Source organism: Silene latifolia, chromosome 3 (genome assembly GCF_048544455.1).
Source record: "Silene latifolia isolate original U9 population chromosome 3, ASM4854445v1, whole genome shotgun sequence".
NCBI classification, from domain to species: Eukaryota; Viridiplantae; Streptophyta; class Magnoliopsida; order Caryophyllales; family Caryophyllaceae; genus Silene; species Silene latifolia.
Window position 1 is genome coordinate 147,983,634 of NC_133528.1, and position 18,118 is coordinate 148,001,751.

The following is an 18,118-nucleotide window of genomic DNA, read 5'->3' on the forward strand; positions in this document are numbered from 1 at the left end:
TCCAAGCTGACGTCTTGCAAGGACTGGAAGGGGCGGTGGGTATATATTGAGGTTTCGGAGGACTATCCACTGCCCCGGTCCTTTCAGAGCCGCGTCAATTTGCGGTGTGAGAGTCAGGGGGAGCATGATAGATATGTCTCCCGGAATAAGCTTAAGATGGACGCCAAGAAGGTCTATCTTAAGGAGGACGAAGAGCGGGCAATGAGCCTGTTCGAGGCTGAGAAGGATGGCACGCCGAAGGGATGGATGCCCCCGACGCAGATCGTCCTTCAAGACGAGCCGCTTTGCCACGTCGGCCTCATACCGGCCCTCGGCCAGGGTGAGTGGGGTCGGTGTGAGGCCCACCTTTGCTTTTATGCTTCTGTATTTGAGCCTTGGTTTATTTCTTTTGCTTAACTGTTGATTTTGTTTCTTGCAGATCGATTTGGCCGTGATCTCCCCGTCTCCATCCTAAACAAGTTGGGGCTTGACCAGGACGGGAGAGTTGTTGAGCTGCATCCTAAGACCGCACCACGTGATCACAGACCGGCCCCGCACGAGCTTATGGAGCAGGCGATGAAGGCAATGGATGTGGCGGCGACTCAAGCGGAGATCGGCGGTAACGTGCCGCGCCGGAGACCAAAAACAACGTCTACGACGGCTACGACGTCGACCCCAACTCAATCTTGAATCCCGCAGTCCAAAAGGATCAGGTGGTCGTCAATGTTGACGAGGACGTCATCGTTCTGGATGGTCCTCCTCCTTCAAATAAGAGGAAGGAAGCAACGCCTGCTGCTGCTGTTACCGAGGCGGGGAAAGAAAAGGGGTCAGCCGGCCCTCTGCCCAAGAAGGCTAGGACCGGTACGGATCTAACCCACGGCTCGGATTTAGCAGGTTCCTTAGGCATTCCTGATGACAGGCTTTCTGATATGTCGATGAATGTTGACATGGATGCTTTGTCTGGATTTTTTGTAGATCAGCCATCGCCAGCTGTTATTCTCACTGAACGGCAATTGGAGAAGCAGCCTGTGCAGACAGGCGATCAAAATGTCACCGCCGACTCCTCATCCCAGAAGTTTTCCCCCGCTCAGCTTAGGGCGGAAGACATAAGGTTGTCCAAGAGGCTGGTGAAGTGGGCTGAACTAGCCGGCGCTCATATTATCGAGCAAGAAAAGCTCATGGCTCAAGCAGCTCCTGCGCTCGAACGGCTTAGGCTTGAGCTTGCCGCTTCCAAAAAGGAGGTCGAGAGGACGAAGAAGGATTTCCAGGCCGCCATGAAGGACTTCCTCGCTGAGCGAAAGCTTAAGGAGGAAGCCGAGAAGCTGGTCCTGGCCGAGAGAACCAAGGTTGAGGCTGCATTGGCTGATGCCGCTAAGCTGCGGGAGGAGAAAACCAAATTTGAAGGCGGCTATCAGGCTATGGTTGATCAGAGGGAAAGATGGAAGTCCCTGCATTCGGCCGAGGCGAAGGAGCACAAGGACACAAAGGCTATCCTTGCTCAGAGGGAGAAGGATATTGAGGTGCTTAAAACCGTCATCATCCCTGACATGTGTGCTCGGTACCGGGACCAAGCTGAAGATGCTACCAGGGATGCGATCAAAGAGCTCCTTCCAGAAGGCACCTTCCCGTGGCAAGATTTTGACCGGCTTCTGGATGAGAAGGCCGCTGCTGCGGAGGCCAAGGCCACGGATGAGGCGAAGGCCGCTCAGGAGGCTGCGGAGAAGGCGGCCCGGGATGCTAAGGTGAAGGAGGCCAGAGAGGAGGCTGAGAGGGCAAAGGCAAGTGAAGCTGCCAAGCTTTCCTCTGGGCCGCCCACCGTTGGTGATGCTGCTACTGCTGCCGGTGGCGAGCAGCAACAAGCATAGGGAGACGGGCGGTCGTCACCAGATTCACCCGGCCCTTCGGATAGTTTCAGCTGTTCGGGGGCCAACTATTGAGCATTTACTCCCTGCCATCCTTTTGGCGCTTCAAGTCTTAATGTTTGTAACCTTTTGTTGTTCCTTTTTTTGTTAAACTTTGGTAGGTTGTGTTTAGGCTATCCCTATGGGGACGGCCGTCGACTTTGTTTTGCCCCACCTGTAAACATTTTTAATAAAGTTTGTCTATTTGCCTTCCGCTTAGCCGAGGCTTTGATCTCATTCTCCATTGAGTTGTCTTCTTACGTTTTTAACATATTGAGCGCTTTTTCGTTTTACCTTCGGCTTGGCCGAGGCAGTTAGATTGCGTATCTCAAATGTACTTAAACGTTTTTAAACATGTTGGCATGTCGGTCGCTTCCTCCTCCACTCCCGGTCTTAGCCGAGGCGGTCAGATTTGCGCTTCCCAACTGCTGTTGTGAACATGTTAGCGTATCGGTCGTTGTGTCCCGTCACTCCCGGCTTTGGCCGAGGCAATCGAGGTTACGGCTCGACAGCGTTCGTATCTATAGACATATTGATCGCTTCCTCGCCACTCCGGATTGGCGGGGCGATGATTTGCGTTCTCAATCGTACTTATACGTTCTTAATCATGTTGGTCGCTTTCGCGAGTATCAATCGTGCATTTGTATTTGCCCCGGTGGCGTCTCCTAAGCATGTTGGTCGCTTTCGCGAGTATCAACTGACATTGTAGTGACTGCCCGGCTTTGGCCGTGGCGTCTACTAGTGACTGCTCGGCTTTGGCCGTGGCGTCTACCTTGGTACGACTACGGAGGGGACTCTTCATTTTGATGGAAAACTTGGAACACTCTTCATTAGATATAATCACGCGTTGGGGTGCCCACAACGGTCTCGAACACCTCCGCCGCTATATGAAGTATTTTCTAAGGTTGTCTGTGTTCCAGTGGCTCATTAGAGGCACTCCCTCCATGTCTGTCAGCCGGTATGTCCCCGGCCTCATTTCTTCAACCACCCTGTAGGGTCCTTCCCAGTTGGCCGTCATTTTACCATGGATGTTTCCTTTGTTTGTTGCGGCCAACTTTCTTAGGACTAGATCTCCTAATCTTAAGTCTCTTTTGTGGACCCTACGGTTGTATGCTCTTCTCATTCGGTTTTGATACACTGCCAAGTTGAGCCGTGCCGTATCTCGACTTTCTTCGACCAGGTCTAGGGAGGCTCTCAGGCCTTCCTCATTTTCGACTGGGTCAAAGGTTTGCGTTCTGAATGTCGGCACCGCTGCTTCAATTAGCAGGACGGCCTCAGACCCATAGACTAGGTGGAACGGACTGTACCATGTTGCTTCTTTTTCCGTGGTTCGAAGTGACCACAGGACGCCGGGTAGTTCATCAGCCCATCTTCCTTTTAGGTCTTCAACCTTCTTTTTCAACCCGTTCAGTATTGTTTTATTAGCTGCCTCCGCCTGCCCGTTGCTCTGAGGGTGGCAGACGGAGGAGTATGCGAATTTGATACCAAGCTCTTCCAGCCAGTTCATCGCCATGTCACTCCAAAACTCTCGGCCGTGGTCAAATACCATGACTTGGGGTAACCCAAAACGAGTTATGATGTTCTCCCAAATCACCTTTCTTACGGCCGCCGTGGTCTTGGCAGGTACCGCGACAGCCTCGACCCATTTGGTGAAGTAGTCAACGCGACGATCAGGTACTTCCTTCCTCCGGAGGCCGTCGGAAATGGTCCTAGTAAATCCATCCCCCATTGTGCAAATGGTAGGGGACTAAGTACCGGTTGCAGGTCTCGGGAAGGTGCATGTATTACCGGAGCATACATCTGACAATTCTTGCACTTCTTGGTTTTGGCCCTGGAATCTTTCAGCATGGTAGGCCAGAAGTAGCCGGCTCGGAGAGCTTTGTGGGCTAACGTTCTCGCCCCCATGTGGTTTCCGCAGATGCCTTCGTGAATGTCAGTCAGTATAAGCTCCGCGTCGGCTGGGCCGACACATTTCAAGAGTGGTCTTATCACGGACCTTCTGTATAATTCTCCTTCGAACACCAAGTACCTTGCGGCGATCCTTCTTATCTTCTGAGAGAGACTGCGGTCCTCCGGTAATTATTTCGTCAGCTTATATTTCATTATCGGAGTCATCCACGTCGTCTCGGCTTCGATGTCGCCCACCATGCCAACGGTCTCAGTGATGCTTTTAGCATTTCTGATATCCACCAGCACGGTTCGACTGACATTCTTGATGATTGAACTTGGCAAGTTTTGAGAGAGCGTCGGCTCGGTTGTTCTCAGACCTTGGGATGCACTGTATTTGGAAAGATTTCAATTTTGCGGTGTCAGCTTTTACCCTTTCCAGGTACCTTACCATCCCATCGCCTCGAGCCTCATACTCTCCTCGGATTTGATTAGTTACTAAGAGCGAGTCTGTCTTCAACACAATGTGCTCCGCCCCGGCAGCTCTAGCTAACTCGACTCCAGTTATCACCGCCTCATATTCGGATTCGTTATTTGAGGCCGAGAAGGAAAACTTCAAGGCGTACTCAAACTCGTCTCCGTTAGGGCTGGTGATAAGGATGTCGGCTCCTGAGCTGTTCGCCGTGGAGGACCCGTCGGTATACACTTCCCATACCCCGGGATGTGATTCTTCTTGATATGTGCACTCAGCCAGGAAGTCTGCAAACGCTTGCCCCTTTATCGAAGGTCTCGGCTTGTACTGAATGCCAAAGCCGGAGAGCTCCACTGCCCATTTGATAAGTCTGCCGGATTTTTCGAATTTCTCTAACGCTTTCTCCAATGGCTGGTCGGTTAAGACCGTCACGGGATACGCGTCGAAGTAAGGTTTCAGTTTCCTTGCGGCAACGACGACGCCGAGGGCTGCTTTTTCGATTAGCGGGTAATTTCTTTCGGCGGCCAGCAGTGTATGGCTGATAAAGTAAATTGGGTGTTGCTGCTTATTTTCTTCCCTGACGATTACGGCACTGACCGTGGCCGAGGTAACTGCTAAGTATAGATATAGCGTCTCCCCCAGCGTCGGCCTGGACAGGGTCGGTAGTGTCAGAAGGTGAGCTTTCAGTTGCCTGAAAGCTTTGCTCTGTTCCTCCCCCCCAGCTGAAGTCTTTATTCCCTTTCAGCACTTTAAAGAAAGGAGTGCTCTTGTCGGCCGACCGAGAGATGAAGCGGGCGAGAGCCGCCATCCTTCCGGTCAGCATCATAACCTCTTTTCGATTCCTCGGCTCCGGTAAGTCTAGTATTGCTTGGACTTTCTCTGGATTGGCATCAATTCCCCTGGCGCTGACAAGCACGCCGAAGAACTTGCCGGCCCGGACACTGAAGTTGCATTTCATTGGGTTAAGCTTCATCTTATATTTCCTTAGTGAACAAAATGTTTCGCTCAAATCGGCCAAGTGCTCGCTGTCAGACTTGCTTTTTACAATAGCATCGTCGACGTAAGCCTCGATGTTTCGCCCTTTTTGATCTTGAAACACTTTTTCCACCAGTCTAGTGTAAGTTGCGCCAGCGTTCTTCAAACCGAACGGCATCATTTTATACATGTATGTGCCGTTACCGGTGATGAATGCGCACTTAGGCATGTCTTCTTCGGCCATGAATACCTGATGATACCCTGAGAAGGCGTCTAGCAGGCTTAGCATAGTGTAGCCTGCCGTGGCGTCAATTAAACTATCTATTCGAGGCAAGGGATAACAATCTTTAGGGCACGCTTTATTAAGATTGGTAAAATCAACACACATCCTCTACGCCCCTGACGACTTCCTCACCATTACAACATTTGCTAGCCACTCAGGGTAGGTACAAGGCATGATAAAGCCCGCCTCTAATAATTTGTCTACTTCAGCTTTGATGGCCTCATCCTTCTCGGCCGAGGAGTTCCCCATCTTCTGCTTGACAGGGCGAGCGGTGGAGAGTACGTTCAGCTTGTGAACGATCACCTCCTGGCTCACGCCTGACATCTCGGCGGCTGAGTATGCGAAGACATCTTTGTTCTTCCTCAGCAGGTCTAGGAGATCGGCTCTGAATTTTGGCTCCAGGCCGACCCCGACAGTTACGGTGCACCCTGGGTCAATTTCCACTTCCTCGGTCTCGGCTCCTTCGACCATGCCGACGTTGGTGTTCATCGGATCACCCTCCTGCTGTAAGGATGGGCTCTTCCCTTTCTCTGATTTTTTTCGCCACTTTGAGGGATTGCATGTTGCATCCCCTGGCAGATACTTGGACATTGACTATTTCGTCTCTTTCGTCCTTTGAGACGAGCTTTTGTGCTTCCCCCCGGTCCGAGACGTACATCAATGTCAGGGCCCGGATGGACATCACCGCATCGGCCTCGCTCAAAGTAACTCGGCCTATGAGAACATTGTAGGCAGACGAACCATCAATAACCACGAACTCAGACAAAACATTTTTGGCCGCATCTGCTTGGCCGAACATCACCGGCAGTCTGATTGACCCCAGGGGTACCAGGCCGACCCCATAGAAGCTGTATAGCGGGTTAGCGCAGGGGCTCAGGTCTTCAATCTTCAGGCCGAGATTAATAAAGCACTCCCTGAACATGATGTTCGTATAGGCGCCTGTGTTAATCAGGCACCTTTTGACCAAGTGGTTGGTTATGTATAGGTGGACTACGAGCGGGTTGCTGTGCGGGGCGACGACTCCTTCGTAGTCCTTCTTTCCGATGGTTATATCGGGGATTGTGGAAGCGGGGATCGCTGTTTTGGGCACAAAGTTGATGGCTTGGTATAGCTCATTCAGGTGCCGTTTGTGCCCATAGCTGACCCACCGTTCTCGTTCTCCCCGATGACAACCTGGATCACTCCCCATCCATTGGAATATCGATTTTCTATTCGCCCGTCGGAGCTTGTTTCGGGCCTCCGGCTATATACTTGCCGAGGTCCCCTTTCGGATCGCTCTTCGATGGCGTTCCTCGATGCCGACGGTTGTCGGTCTTATGGCTCTGGCCCGGCCGTGGTACTCGCAAAAAGCGGCTTGTGTCGCCGTCCCCCTCGCCTTGGGGGCCTTGCCACTTCTCGCCCTTCATTCTTGCTTAGGGTAAAGACCTCGGTGGAGATTTGACCGGGGGGGTGAGACTACCGTACCGCTTCTGGGTGTATGGTCCCGAACTCTCCCCGGCGCTCGCCGAGTTCTGTTTCCTATTAAATCTCTCAGGCCGTGACCTATTCACGTCACGACGACCTTCATCTACGTTGTCCCGGCGGCTCTTCCTCTCTGGGTGCCCAACTTCACTGTGGCCTACCCAGGTCTTGTGATAGTCCTCCACCTTTACGGCTCGGTCGGCCATCTTTCTGGCGGTGTCTAGGTTGAGGTCCTCGCACTTGATCAGCTCGTTTTTAAACTCGCTTTCGGGAGGCCTTTCATCAGTGCGAAGGCCGCCAGTTCGGTGTTCAGCTCACGGATCTGCTGAACTTTTGCGTCGAATCTCTTCACGTAGCTCCGGAGAGACTCGTCCTCCCCTGTCGGATAGTGAGGAGATCTGATGTTTCCACGACCCTTCTCTTGTTGCAAGCGTACTGGGCTATGAAATTGTCTCTTAGGTCGGCATAACAGTATACCGAGCCATTAGGTAGCCCCTTGTACCAACTCTGAGCCATCCCATGCAGGGTCGTTGGGAAGACTCGGCACCATACCTCATCAGGTTGCTCCCATACCGACATGTACGACTCGAAAGCCTCGGCATGGTCGGTTGGGTCGCTATCCCCTTTGTACGATAAGGGCGGCAGCTTTAGCTTAGTCGGCACAGAGACTTCGAGGACATAGGCACTGAGGGGCTGTCTGACCACGTGCGAATGACACGCGGCGATCGGCTCCTCGCAACCTTAGTCCGGCTTCCCTCCCTCTGGCGGGAAGGGCTTCTTGTTGTCCGACTTTGGAGAGTCGGACTTCTTTCATTCCTTCGGGGCGGGCCTCGTTGTTGCCGTGGCGACGCTGTCCTCCCGCGAGTGGGGGAAGGACTTAGGTCTGCCATGGGCTCCGCCGGCGTCCTAGCATGCCCAGCTCCTTGTATTGCTCCGGACAAGTTGTTCGGAGTAACTTTATGGGCCCTGGTCACCTGTGGGTGCGCTGCCGTCACCGTCGTCATGACAGGGGTGACCGGCGTACTACCCATCAGGTTCAGAAATAGTTTCAGTTTGGCTGCATCGACCACATGTCCCATGACAGTGACTTGGCCGGGGCGCGGCGTTCGGCTCTTTTGGCATCCCATACGCCGGTTCGATGACTCGGCGGTGGGGATCGCCCGATTTGAGAATTAGGGAACGTGTCATCCCGGAAGAATGCGGTTCCTTCACTCATAGTTTCTTGTTGCTTTGACATCTTCTTAGCTTCTTTGAGTCGGTTTTGTTTTTGTTTGGTTTTTTTTTTTTTTGTAAGGGAGGTGACTAGATTTTAGTATCTATCCCCACGAGACGGCGCCAATGTTTCGGGTGTAATTCGGAGCAGGATTATGACCACTTAAGCTTGTAGAATGACGTCGTTTGCTTGTCTCTTCCTTTCGCTCTCTCCTGTAAAGTTGAACAAACTGAGGGCTCGGCTTGGTACCGAGCGTACTCACTCCGACGCTCAAGTCAGTAAACTCAAAAGAGATAAGTTGTGTGTTAACTTGGCAAGTTGTATTGTAGAGAGATAAGGGAGTTTTATACCTATTAGGTGTTTTTCGGATAGTTTTTGGATCATTTTCTCAATGAGAGAAGTGGAGTATTTATAGACTTTCACCTTTTGTCGCGTAGTGGCCAAGTGGCTAGCAGGTGAAAAGACTGTCTTACCCTCGGCCGAGGGACCCATGGCAGGCCGGCGGGTCTGGTTGACTCCATGCCGAGGGGACTTGGATGTCAGTATGCGGATATGTCTCTCGGCCGGCTAGTTGCGGGACCGAGACCAAGTGTGGCCGACTGGCTATGTCGGTTAGGGCATCTAATACGTTGACTTGTTGTTTTGGCTTTGACCGCTTTCGATGTGTTGGCTCGGTCGGGGTGCGAGAATATGCCCCATCAGAAGTATTTAGGCCTAGGGAGAAATAGTTGTTCTTCAATCAAAGAGTTTATTTTAGCCAAGGGTATGCGAATGGAAAATATCGCGTAAAAAGTACTGGGTTGAGTAAAATTTATACTACAAAAATAAATTGCTAAATTTAACTTATATTATTATGACATTAACAAAAAGTATAATGAGGCTATTCTCCCGTAAATATAAAACGATTCATTCATTCATATAGCGACGAAGATACTCATTGAAGTTAGAACATGGTTCAGGTAAAGCCACAACTTTGTTCAACAAAAAACAGCAGAATGGTGACAAAGTGACAAGACTGACAACTGACAATTGACAACTGACAACTGACAACTCATGCGTTGAATTCTTAGTAACTAAACACAATTTTTCTTTTTTAACAATTTATCGATAAAAATCTCTAATTTATCTCATTTGCTAACATTAATTTCAAGTTGTTAAATCAATTAATGGCCAATAAAATGAGCTACACATAAAATCTCATTTTAGTGAACTATGAACACTGCAATCATACGATTGGTCATCCGACTTGTTAAGTGACTTATGTAGCAAAAATACTTGTATAAAATTGTTTTACACAAATATTAATATAAAACTATTTTTTATTTTACTTAACTACTCATGTAAGAGGCCTTTTAACAGCCGACAACTCTATACATACTCAATGTTACTTAGTACATTTTTTCTAAAATTTACCAATTTTAAATTGGAAAAATTACGAGTAATATAGAGTTGTAGAGTACAAATGTTTTATCCTTTTGGATTTAAATTGTCAAATTAAAATCGTAGTTAATTAGTAAATGAAAATTAAGTGAACTAAAATAATAAAACTGGAATAAAGTTAAATCTCACAAACGTCCATTTGTTTGATTTTAAATGTTTAGAGATGACAAAAGCTTAATTAGTTACGAAAAAGTTAATGAGAGATCAATTACAAATTGATGGAAAAATGGTATAAAAAGTAATAAAAGGAGTACGAATAAAATAAAATGAGGTACTAATAAAAATGGTTATAATATATGTTAAATAGATACGATAATTATGAAAACATTACCAAATGAACGAGACATTTTGAATCACAATCAATAATAAAAAGGCGTACGAAAAAGTACATAAATGAGAACGATATTGTCCACTTTGAGCCAAACCTGATAAACTTAGAAACGAACAGAAGAAGTAGAGGCAACGTGCCTTATGTATATTGAATGAATTATCAACGATGTACAAGGGGGTGCATATATACAATCCTAAGATGACGAAAAAGGTAAAACCCTAGTCAAAACCGTATCCTACAAACATGGTAACTACCACCATACAAGATATGAATAATATCTAAAATATACATTGAGATAATATGAAATATATAGTTAATATATTTCCATACTCCCCCTTAAGTTGGTGCATCGGGCAACCGAATGCCCAACTTACGCTGCAAATAGTCGAATGCTTCCCCACCAAGAGCTTTAGTGAAAAGATCCGCTATTTGTTCCTTACTACGAACATAACCCGTCACAATGTTTTTATTAACGAGATGTTGCCGAATGAAATGGCAATCAATTTCGATGTGCTTTGTTCGATCATGAAAAACAGGATTCTTGGCAATATGCATAGCCATTTTGCCGATTATCACGAGAAAACACACGATCGGTGAGTGTGATTAATCCCGAGTGAAGTCAAGAAACTCTTGACCCAAAGTAACTCGCTGATAACAGCCACCATAGCCCTATACTCAGCCTCAGCAGACGACTTTGAGACTGTTTGTTGTCGCTTTGCTCGCCAAGAAATAGGCGTGTGTCCCAGGGATACAAAATACCCCGTAAGAGACCTTCTCGTCATTGGGCAACAACCCCAATCAGAATCGCAGTACCCGTGTAGTTGGAATGTCGATTATTTACTCATCACGATTCCTTTTCCGGGACTGCCTTTGATATAGCGAATGACACGAAGTGCAGCATCCCAATGCTCCTTCCTTGGCTCGTGGACGAATTGAGACAAGGTGTGAACCACATAGACTAAATCCGGTTGTGTGATAGTTAAGTACACTAACCGACCGACTAGCCTTCTATAAACAGTAGGGTCTCGCAATACATGGCCCTTTGCAAGTGCCAGCTCATGATTTTGAGGAATGGGGGTGTTAATGGGTTTAACTCCTTCCATTTTCGCCTCTTTAACAATTTCCATGGCATACTTGCGTTGGCTAAGAAATAGACCCGTTTTTCCATGTGCAACCTCGATCCCTAAGAAGTATTTAAGTCGACAAGATCCTTAATGCCAAATTTTATGTCGAGAAAGTGCTTTAAGTCGTCACTAGCCTTTGTGTCATCACTAACAATGATCATATCATCGACATAGATTAGAATGCCGAGAAAAACACCTCATTTGTTCATAGTAAATAGTGAATAATCGGCCAACGACTGCGTGAACCCATATCCCTTTAATACATCCGTCAACTTCGCGAACCAGTTTCTCGAAGCTTGTTTTAGACCATATAAGGATTTCATTAGTCGACATACCTTATTTGTTCCGGTTGCTTCAAAACCTTGCGGCAGCTTCATGTAAACTTCCTCTTCTAAATCTCCGTGAAGAAAAGCATTATTCACGTCTAATTAGGCAATATTCCAGTTTCGTGCCACTGCTACAGCTAACAAACATCGCACATTAGTCATTTTGGCAACGGGTGCAAAAGTCTCATGATAATCAATTCCTTCAATTTGAGTATAGCCCTGGGCTACCAAACGTGCTTTGCAACGCTCGATGGTACCGTCTGCTTTATATTTAATTTTATAGACCCATTTGCATCCAATTGGTCTCTTTCCTTTTGGCAATTCCACAACTCTCCAGGTGCCATTGTTTTCAAGGGCTTCAACCTCGTTTGCCATTGCGATCTTCCACGCATTATGCTGGACTGCTTCATGGTAGTTCCGTGGTTCTTTGACAGCATCGATAGCTGCTATGAAGTTCCTGTGACACAGCGAAAAACAACTACTTGTGACGTAATTAATTATTGGATAACGGGTACCTTTCGTTGAAGAAGAAGATTGTGGGACGTGAGCTGCATTTGTGGTCATGACACGGGTTGACTTGCATATATAGTCCTTTTTCCAGGCAGGTTCGAACTTCTGTCATTCTCCCTTGCCTAGTTTCGGTTCTTCTACCTCGTTCACATTCTCCACTTCGGCTGCTGCATCTATTTCGTTCTCCGTGATTTCACTCTCCCCCTCAACATTGGTACTCTCTCCCTCGACAAGATTGTCACCACTGTCAGCCGGTTCTTCATGTACAACTCGCTCAGTGGTATGTAATTTCATCTCCTCATATGGACCGGCTAGCAAGTCGACATTCTCTTCTGCATTAGGCTGGTTATCGTGCTTCATATCAGAAGGATTACCCAACTCGTTGTATGGGAATACATGTTCATAGAAAATGACATCTCGTGATTCGAAAAACTTTCGGGTCTTTAAATTATACAAACGCCACCCTTTTTTATGTTTCGGGTATCCTATGAATAAGCATCGAGTTCCTCTTTCGTTAAATTTATCCTTCGGCCGTTGCTTGTTGTGAGCATAAGCGAGGCATCCGAAAACACGTAAATTATCAAAATTAGGTTGATGACCGTATAACAGCTCGTAAGGTGTTCGACCATTAAGTAATTTAGTAGGTGTCCGATTGATTAAATACGCTGCTGTGAGTACACATTCCCCCCAAAAATCAATAGGTAAATTGGCTTGAAAACGAAGGGCCCTTGCTTTCTCTAGGATATGCCTATGTTTTCTCTCTACCCGGCCATTTTGTTGGGGTGTGTCTATCATACTCGTTTGGAAAATCATCCCATTGTCATTATAAAATTGCTTTAATGATCCCGAAAGGAATTCGGTTCCATTATCGCTTTGCACGATTTTAACCTGTCTCCCAAACTGTGTATGAACACAACTACAAATCCAGGCAACTACAACGCCCCTTTAACAACGATTATTCACGAAAATCACAATAGACGTTGTAGAATGTATGGTGCGAATTTTACTAAAATCAATTACAACGGGTATGGTTATAAAAACCGTTGTTATTCGTTTTAACAACGGGTCACACATGAACAACCGTTGTTAATAATTTGGCGCAAAATTGGCGCAAAGTTAGTGAAAAGTAATCACAACGGTTATTTTTGAAACCCGTTGTTAAAACTTATTTAACAACGGGTGTTTTTACAACCGTTGTTAAAACATATTTCACAACGATTGTTGTTTAATAACCGTTGTCAATACCTTCCATACTCTAAACCACACAAACACAAGTCTGCTGCAGCCACAAAACACAAACCTTAATACATACACAAACACAAACCCAAAGCATGACCAAACACAAACACAAAACACACACTTTCTCATCGTCTCTTTCTCTCTTTCTCATCGTCGCTTTATCTTCTCGCCGTCACTGTTGATTTCATCGTCTCTTTACGTACGTTCTGTAATTATCAGGTTTGTTTCATCGTCATTATTTTATTTTTCTAATTATTTCATTTCCATGTATGTGTTTTTATCGACCATTAGGTTAGTTCAAAGATCTGCTAATTATTTCATTTCCATCTTCTTTGGCGTCCTTGACGGATCGAGCATAGTAAGAGTCTTAAGGATGATATCATTCATTTTGTTGGAGTTTGGAGTTTGTTTTGAAAGATTAAGGAGAGGGTTAATTTATTTGGAGTTTGTTTTAGCAGTTAGGGTTTGGAGAATATATTGAGATAATGGAAATGCATGTTAGTTGAGATAATGCAATGTATTTATACTAAGCAATGTGTGGGTTGAGTTGTTTTTTAATTAATATATATGTTAGGAAGTTGTGTCATAATCAGCATCATCATATCTCTCAATCTTTCGCTTCAAATCTTATTGGACAAGAATGGCGTAATAACTGGATCTTGATGATGATCGATCTATGGAGTTGAAAAAATGGAAGCAAATCAAACAAGCATAACTCAACACTTTCAAAATGATCATTTCATTTAATTTTAAACCAAATACATTACAAAGCAATTATCGAAATCAAAAGATGTATAATAAGCGGAACAACCCGGTTAAGCGTAAAAAGCGCTTCTCAACCCGCCACCAATCACGCCACTCTGGTATACCGCTAACTTCCGGGTCATTGGCTTCATATTTTGCAATAACAGATTGAATATATGCAAGGACACGACTTGCATGTGGAGATAAGGTTGGAAGAGTACAACTCAACATATCTCTCTGGTCGCAGCCAAGTTGCGAATAACAGCCGACGAGGGTATGAAGATGATGATGATGATGATGAGGCTTTGTTGACAAGCCGGACTGCTTCACGCCTCTTAATCCAATAATTCCGTTGATGTTCAAGGGATGCTTTGATTAATGGGTGTTGATCGGGAAGCCCTTGGCGAGAACCTTCCCATCATCTTCAATCGTTTGTGTAAGCCATTCTTCGTTGTTGATAAAATTAGGGTTCATTGCCATGTTGTTTCAATTAATGAATGTTAGATACTAAAGGATGCTTTAATATTTATAGCTAGTCACATTTATAAGTTTTTTCAAAACCGTTGGTAATTAATTTAAGGGATATTCTGCATGCATCGGAATTCTAACGGGCCGTAATTATACATGCATCTAGTAATATTTAATTTAATTTTTTTATTATTTTTTAAGAACAAACAACAACGGTTATTTACAAACAACCCGTTGTCTTTAGTTATAACAACGGTTTTGTATATTACAACCCGTTGTTATAACTTTCCCCCCAAAATTGAGTCACACTTTCCACAACGGGTTTTTATACTTAAAACCGTTGTTAATATTTTTAACAACAGTTGCCTTAAGAAAACCAACCGTTGTTAAAACCTTTTACAACAGACGCTTTAACAACGTCCGCTTTTTTATATAACAACGGTTTTTAACCGTTGTTATAGCCTGTATCTGTAGTAGTGGAACCATTTTACAAAAGAATTTCATCAAATCTCCTACTTCTCCCTTATCTTTCATGAGATGAACCCATACGCTTCGACTATGGTCATCAACAATTGTTAAGAAATAATGTGCCCCGGATAAACTGCTAGCCTTATATGGTCCCCAAATGTCGCAATGAATCAAATTGAACAAAATAGCATGCCGTTTATTATTAAGCTTGAAACTAGAATGGGTTTGTTTAGCACGACAACAAGGGTCACAAACATGTTCGGGATTAAAAGATAAATGCTTCCCAATTAAAGTACCTAAAGATGATAAAACATTATTAGAAGGATGACCTAATCTCCGATGTCATACACGTCCTTCGTCGATCACCGTTCTCGCTGCCACTTCCACAACCCGTGTCATGTAATAAACTCTTTCCCGCTGCTCACCCCGTCCAATCTCCGTCTTCATAGACTGGTCCTGTATTATACAACAATTAGTATCAAAGGTCACAAAGCAATTATTCTCGCGAATTAGTTGTTGTATAGAAATAAGGTTGCAAGTCAGAGAAGGAACTAAGAGAACATCTTTAAGGACAAACGATTTATTTAAGACAATTGTTCCGTGTTCGCTTGCCATGATTGTCGAATCATTGGGCAGCCCTACTGTGGATGGGTCGCCTTTCCATATATTACTAAGCAAAGCACGACATCCTGTCATGTGGTGTGAGGCACCACTATCGAGCATCCACTCGCTTAACTGATCACGATTCGTACCTGTTAATTTCTCGTTACCTTTGGCCTTAGCATGTAGGAGAGATCTGAGTTGGTCAATCTCATCTCCTGTGAGGTCTTTCTTGGACGATTCTGCGGCTTCACTAGTGGTTGTAGCATTGGCTACTTGGTTCGTGCTACCTGCTCCTCTTCCACCACGGCCAGCACCTCGTCCACCACACCTCCCTTTACCACGTCCTCTCCCATTGATGCCAAGTTTGTCCCAACATGACTCTTCAGTATGATACCATTTGTTGCAATAGGAGCAATTTGGCGGTTCATACTCTTTCTGGTCATTTGTCACAGTGCTACCACGTCCACGGCTTCTGCCTGTTTTGGCTGTCATTGCAACTTCGGTCTGCTCTTCTATAATGCGAGTAACGGCCTTGTGACGTTCTTCTCGCAAAACTAGAGCATAGGCTCTACTCAAAGAAGTGAGAGTGCCATCCATCAACAAGTTCGATCGAAGATGGTCATACAATGACGTGTTGAGACCCATGATGAACTGGTGCACCTTTTCCTCCTTCTTTTCTTTGATGAACGCTGCTCGAGCTCCACAAGTGCAGTCGGGTACACTGCTATATTTGGCTAATTCATCCCAAATGAATTTCAAATGGGTGTAATATTCAACAACTGACGAGTCCCTTGTTTGCACTCAGTCAATTCACTCTTGAGTTGATGAACATGCGGTGCATTGCCTGCCGAGTAACGCTCCTTCAACTCTTTCCAAATTTAGAGAACCGTGGTTGAGAAGGTGATGCTTGGGTGCAATTTCTCGTCAATAACATTACGCAACCAGATTTTACCATAGCGTTTGACTGACGCCATGCCACGACCTCATAAGAGTCGTCTTCAGTGCCTGCTGGCTTCGTGACGGTGCCATCGACAAAACCTAATTTGTTCTTTGCGTCTAGCCCATTACGAACCGCATCAGCCCAGAGATCGTAATTTTCACCATTGAACACTGTTTGAGTCAATTTGAGACTCGGACTGTCGGAGGGGTGGAGAAAAATGGGTGATGATGGTGGTATAAACGACTTGTCATGGCCACTATCTGATCCTATCCCTTTCCCGTTGTCTCCGATTTTTGTCATAGTTTTGATGTGATTGTTTTGTGTTTTTTTTGAGAAAACCGAAAAAAAGAAGACGGATGCGAGGATCAAACCTGCTCCGATGATACCATAATAAACTTAGAAACGAACAGAAGAAGTAGAGGCAATGTACCTTATGTATATTGAATGAATTATCAACGATGTACAAGGGGGTGCATATATACAATCCTAAGATGACGAAAAAGGTAAAACCCTAGTCAAAACCGTATCCTACAAACTTGGTAACTATCACCATACAAGATATGAATAATATCTAAAATATACATTGAGATAATATGAAATATATAGTTAATATATTTCCATAAAACCCTTACGAATTTCTCTTGGGCTCTTTACCAAAATGTCTCATATTATTATATTTTGTGAACACATATACAGATAATTTTCTATATTTTAATAACACCGATGTGTGACATGATTTTGCACCTAACAGAAACAATACAACTTTCAAAATATTAATATTAATAACTTGAAAATTTGGTGAAATAAGATTGACATAACCAATTGTACGGTTGGGCGCTTTGGCTCGTGTAAGTTGTAACTTGTAATTATGTAAGTAGGGTTGCTCAGTGGGTCGGGCTGGGTTGGGAGGTTGTAGTCCAGGATTACAGGCACGACCCAAACATGAGGCCGGGTTGAGCATGCCAACTTCTTCTAGTCCGAGCCTAACCCATTGAGTAACGAGCCAGAGTGGGTTGGACTAGGCCTAAACCTACCCACTAGCGCGGGTTGGGCCGAGCTGACCCGCACTGTTGAACAACCTAACATTTTTTTTTGTCCAAATAAGTATACCGTGTCGCTGGAAAGAATTGAACCCCGAATTTCATTCACGGTTGGATTAAGAGAACTCTTACCATTTGAGTTAATTCTTGTTCTTTGAGTTGAATTAACATGACTGACGTGTATTATTTTCTTTGAGAGATGTTATGGACCTTTTTCTTTCTACTTTCTCCAACCTTTTCTTCTCACGTCGTTTAAAATAATACCCGATATTATTTTCCTTGTATCAATGTCTAGTAACCGGATAAAATAAATATTATCTATAAATACTATTAAAAGGCTATCCTAAAATGTCCAATTAAGTTCACGTAGACAATGTCACATAGGATAAAAAAAAAGGCACGCAAACATGTGAAGCTCTCGTCAGCCGCATAACCCAAATGCCACACACATATTCATACCCAATTACCCCGTTTCTTATTATCACTGTTCCTACCGACAACGACAATCCCCCTTTTTCCGCTCATACCCTAAAATGTCCAATTAAGTCCACGTAGACAATGCCACGTAGGATAAAAAAAAGGCACGCAGAGATGTGAAGCTCACGTCAGCCGCATAACTCAAATGCCACACACACATTCATGCCAATTACCTCGTCTCTTATCATCACTGTTCCTACCGACAACGACAATCCCCCTTTTTCCGCTCATTTCGTT

The 18,118-nt window shown here is 45.2% G+C and overlaps 1 protein-coding gene across 1 annotated transcript; it reads right to left on the minus strand.

Annotated features, from left to right (window-relative positions):
- Positions 1 to 12,010: 12,010 nt before the first annotated feature.
- LOC141649926 (uncharacterized) lies at positions 12,011 to 16,664 on the minus strand. The gene is made up of 4 exons (XM_074458592.1): positions 16,394 to 16,664; positions 15,434 to 16,158; positions 15,188 to 15,277; positions 12,011 to 12,802 (listed from the first exon to the last, which is right to left on the minus strand). Exons 1-4 carry the CDS (start codon positions 16,662 to 16,664, stop codon positions 12,011 to 12,013), a joined length of 1,878 nt encoding a protein of 625 aa, XP_074314693.1.
- Positions 16,665 to 18,118: the final 1,454 nt, after the last annotated feature.

Coding starts and splice junctions, on each gene's coding strand:
- LOC141649926 (XM_074458592.1), bottom strand. CDS start 16,664: ATGACAAAAATCGGAGACAACGGGAAAGGGATAGGATCAGATAGTGGC. Junction 15,278..15,433: donor CCAATGATTCGACAATCATG/GCAAGCGAACAC, acceptor TGTATAATACAG/GACCAGTCTATGAAGACGGA. Junction 12,803..15,187: donor TGGAAGTGGCAGCGAGAACG/GTGATCGACGAA, acceptor GTTCATACACAG/TTTGGGAGACAGGTTAAAAT.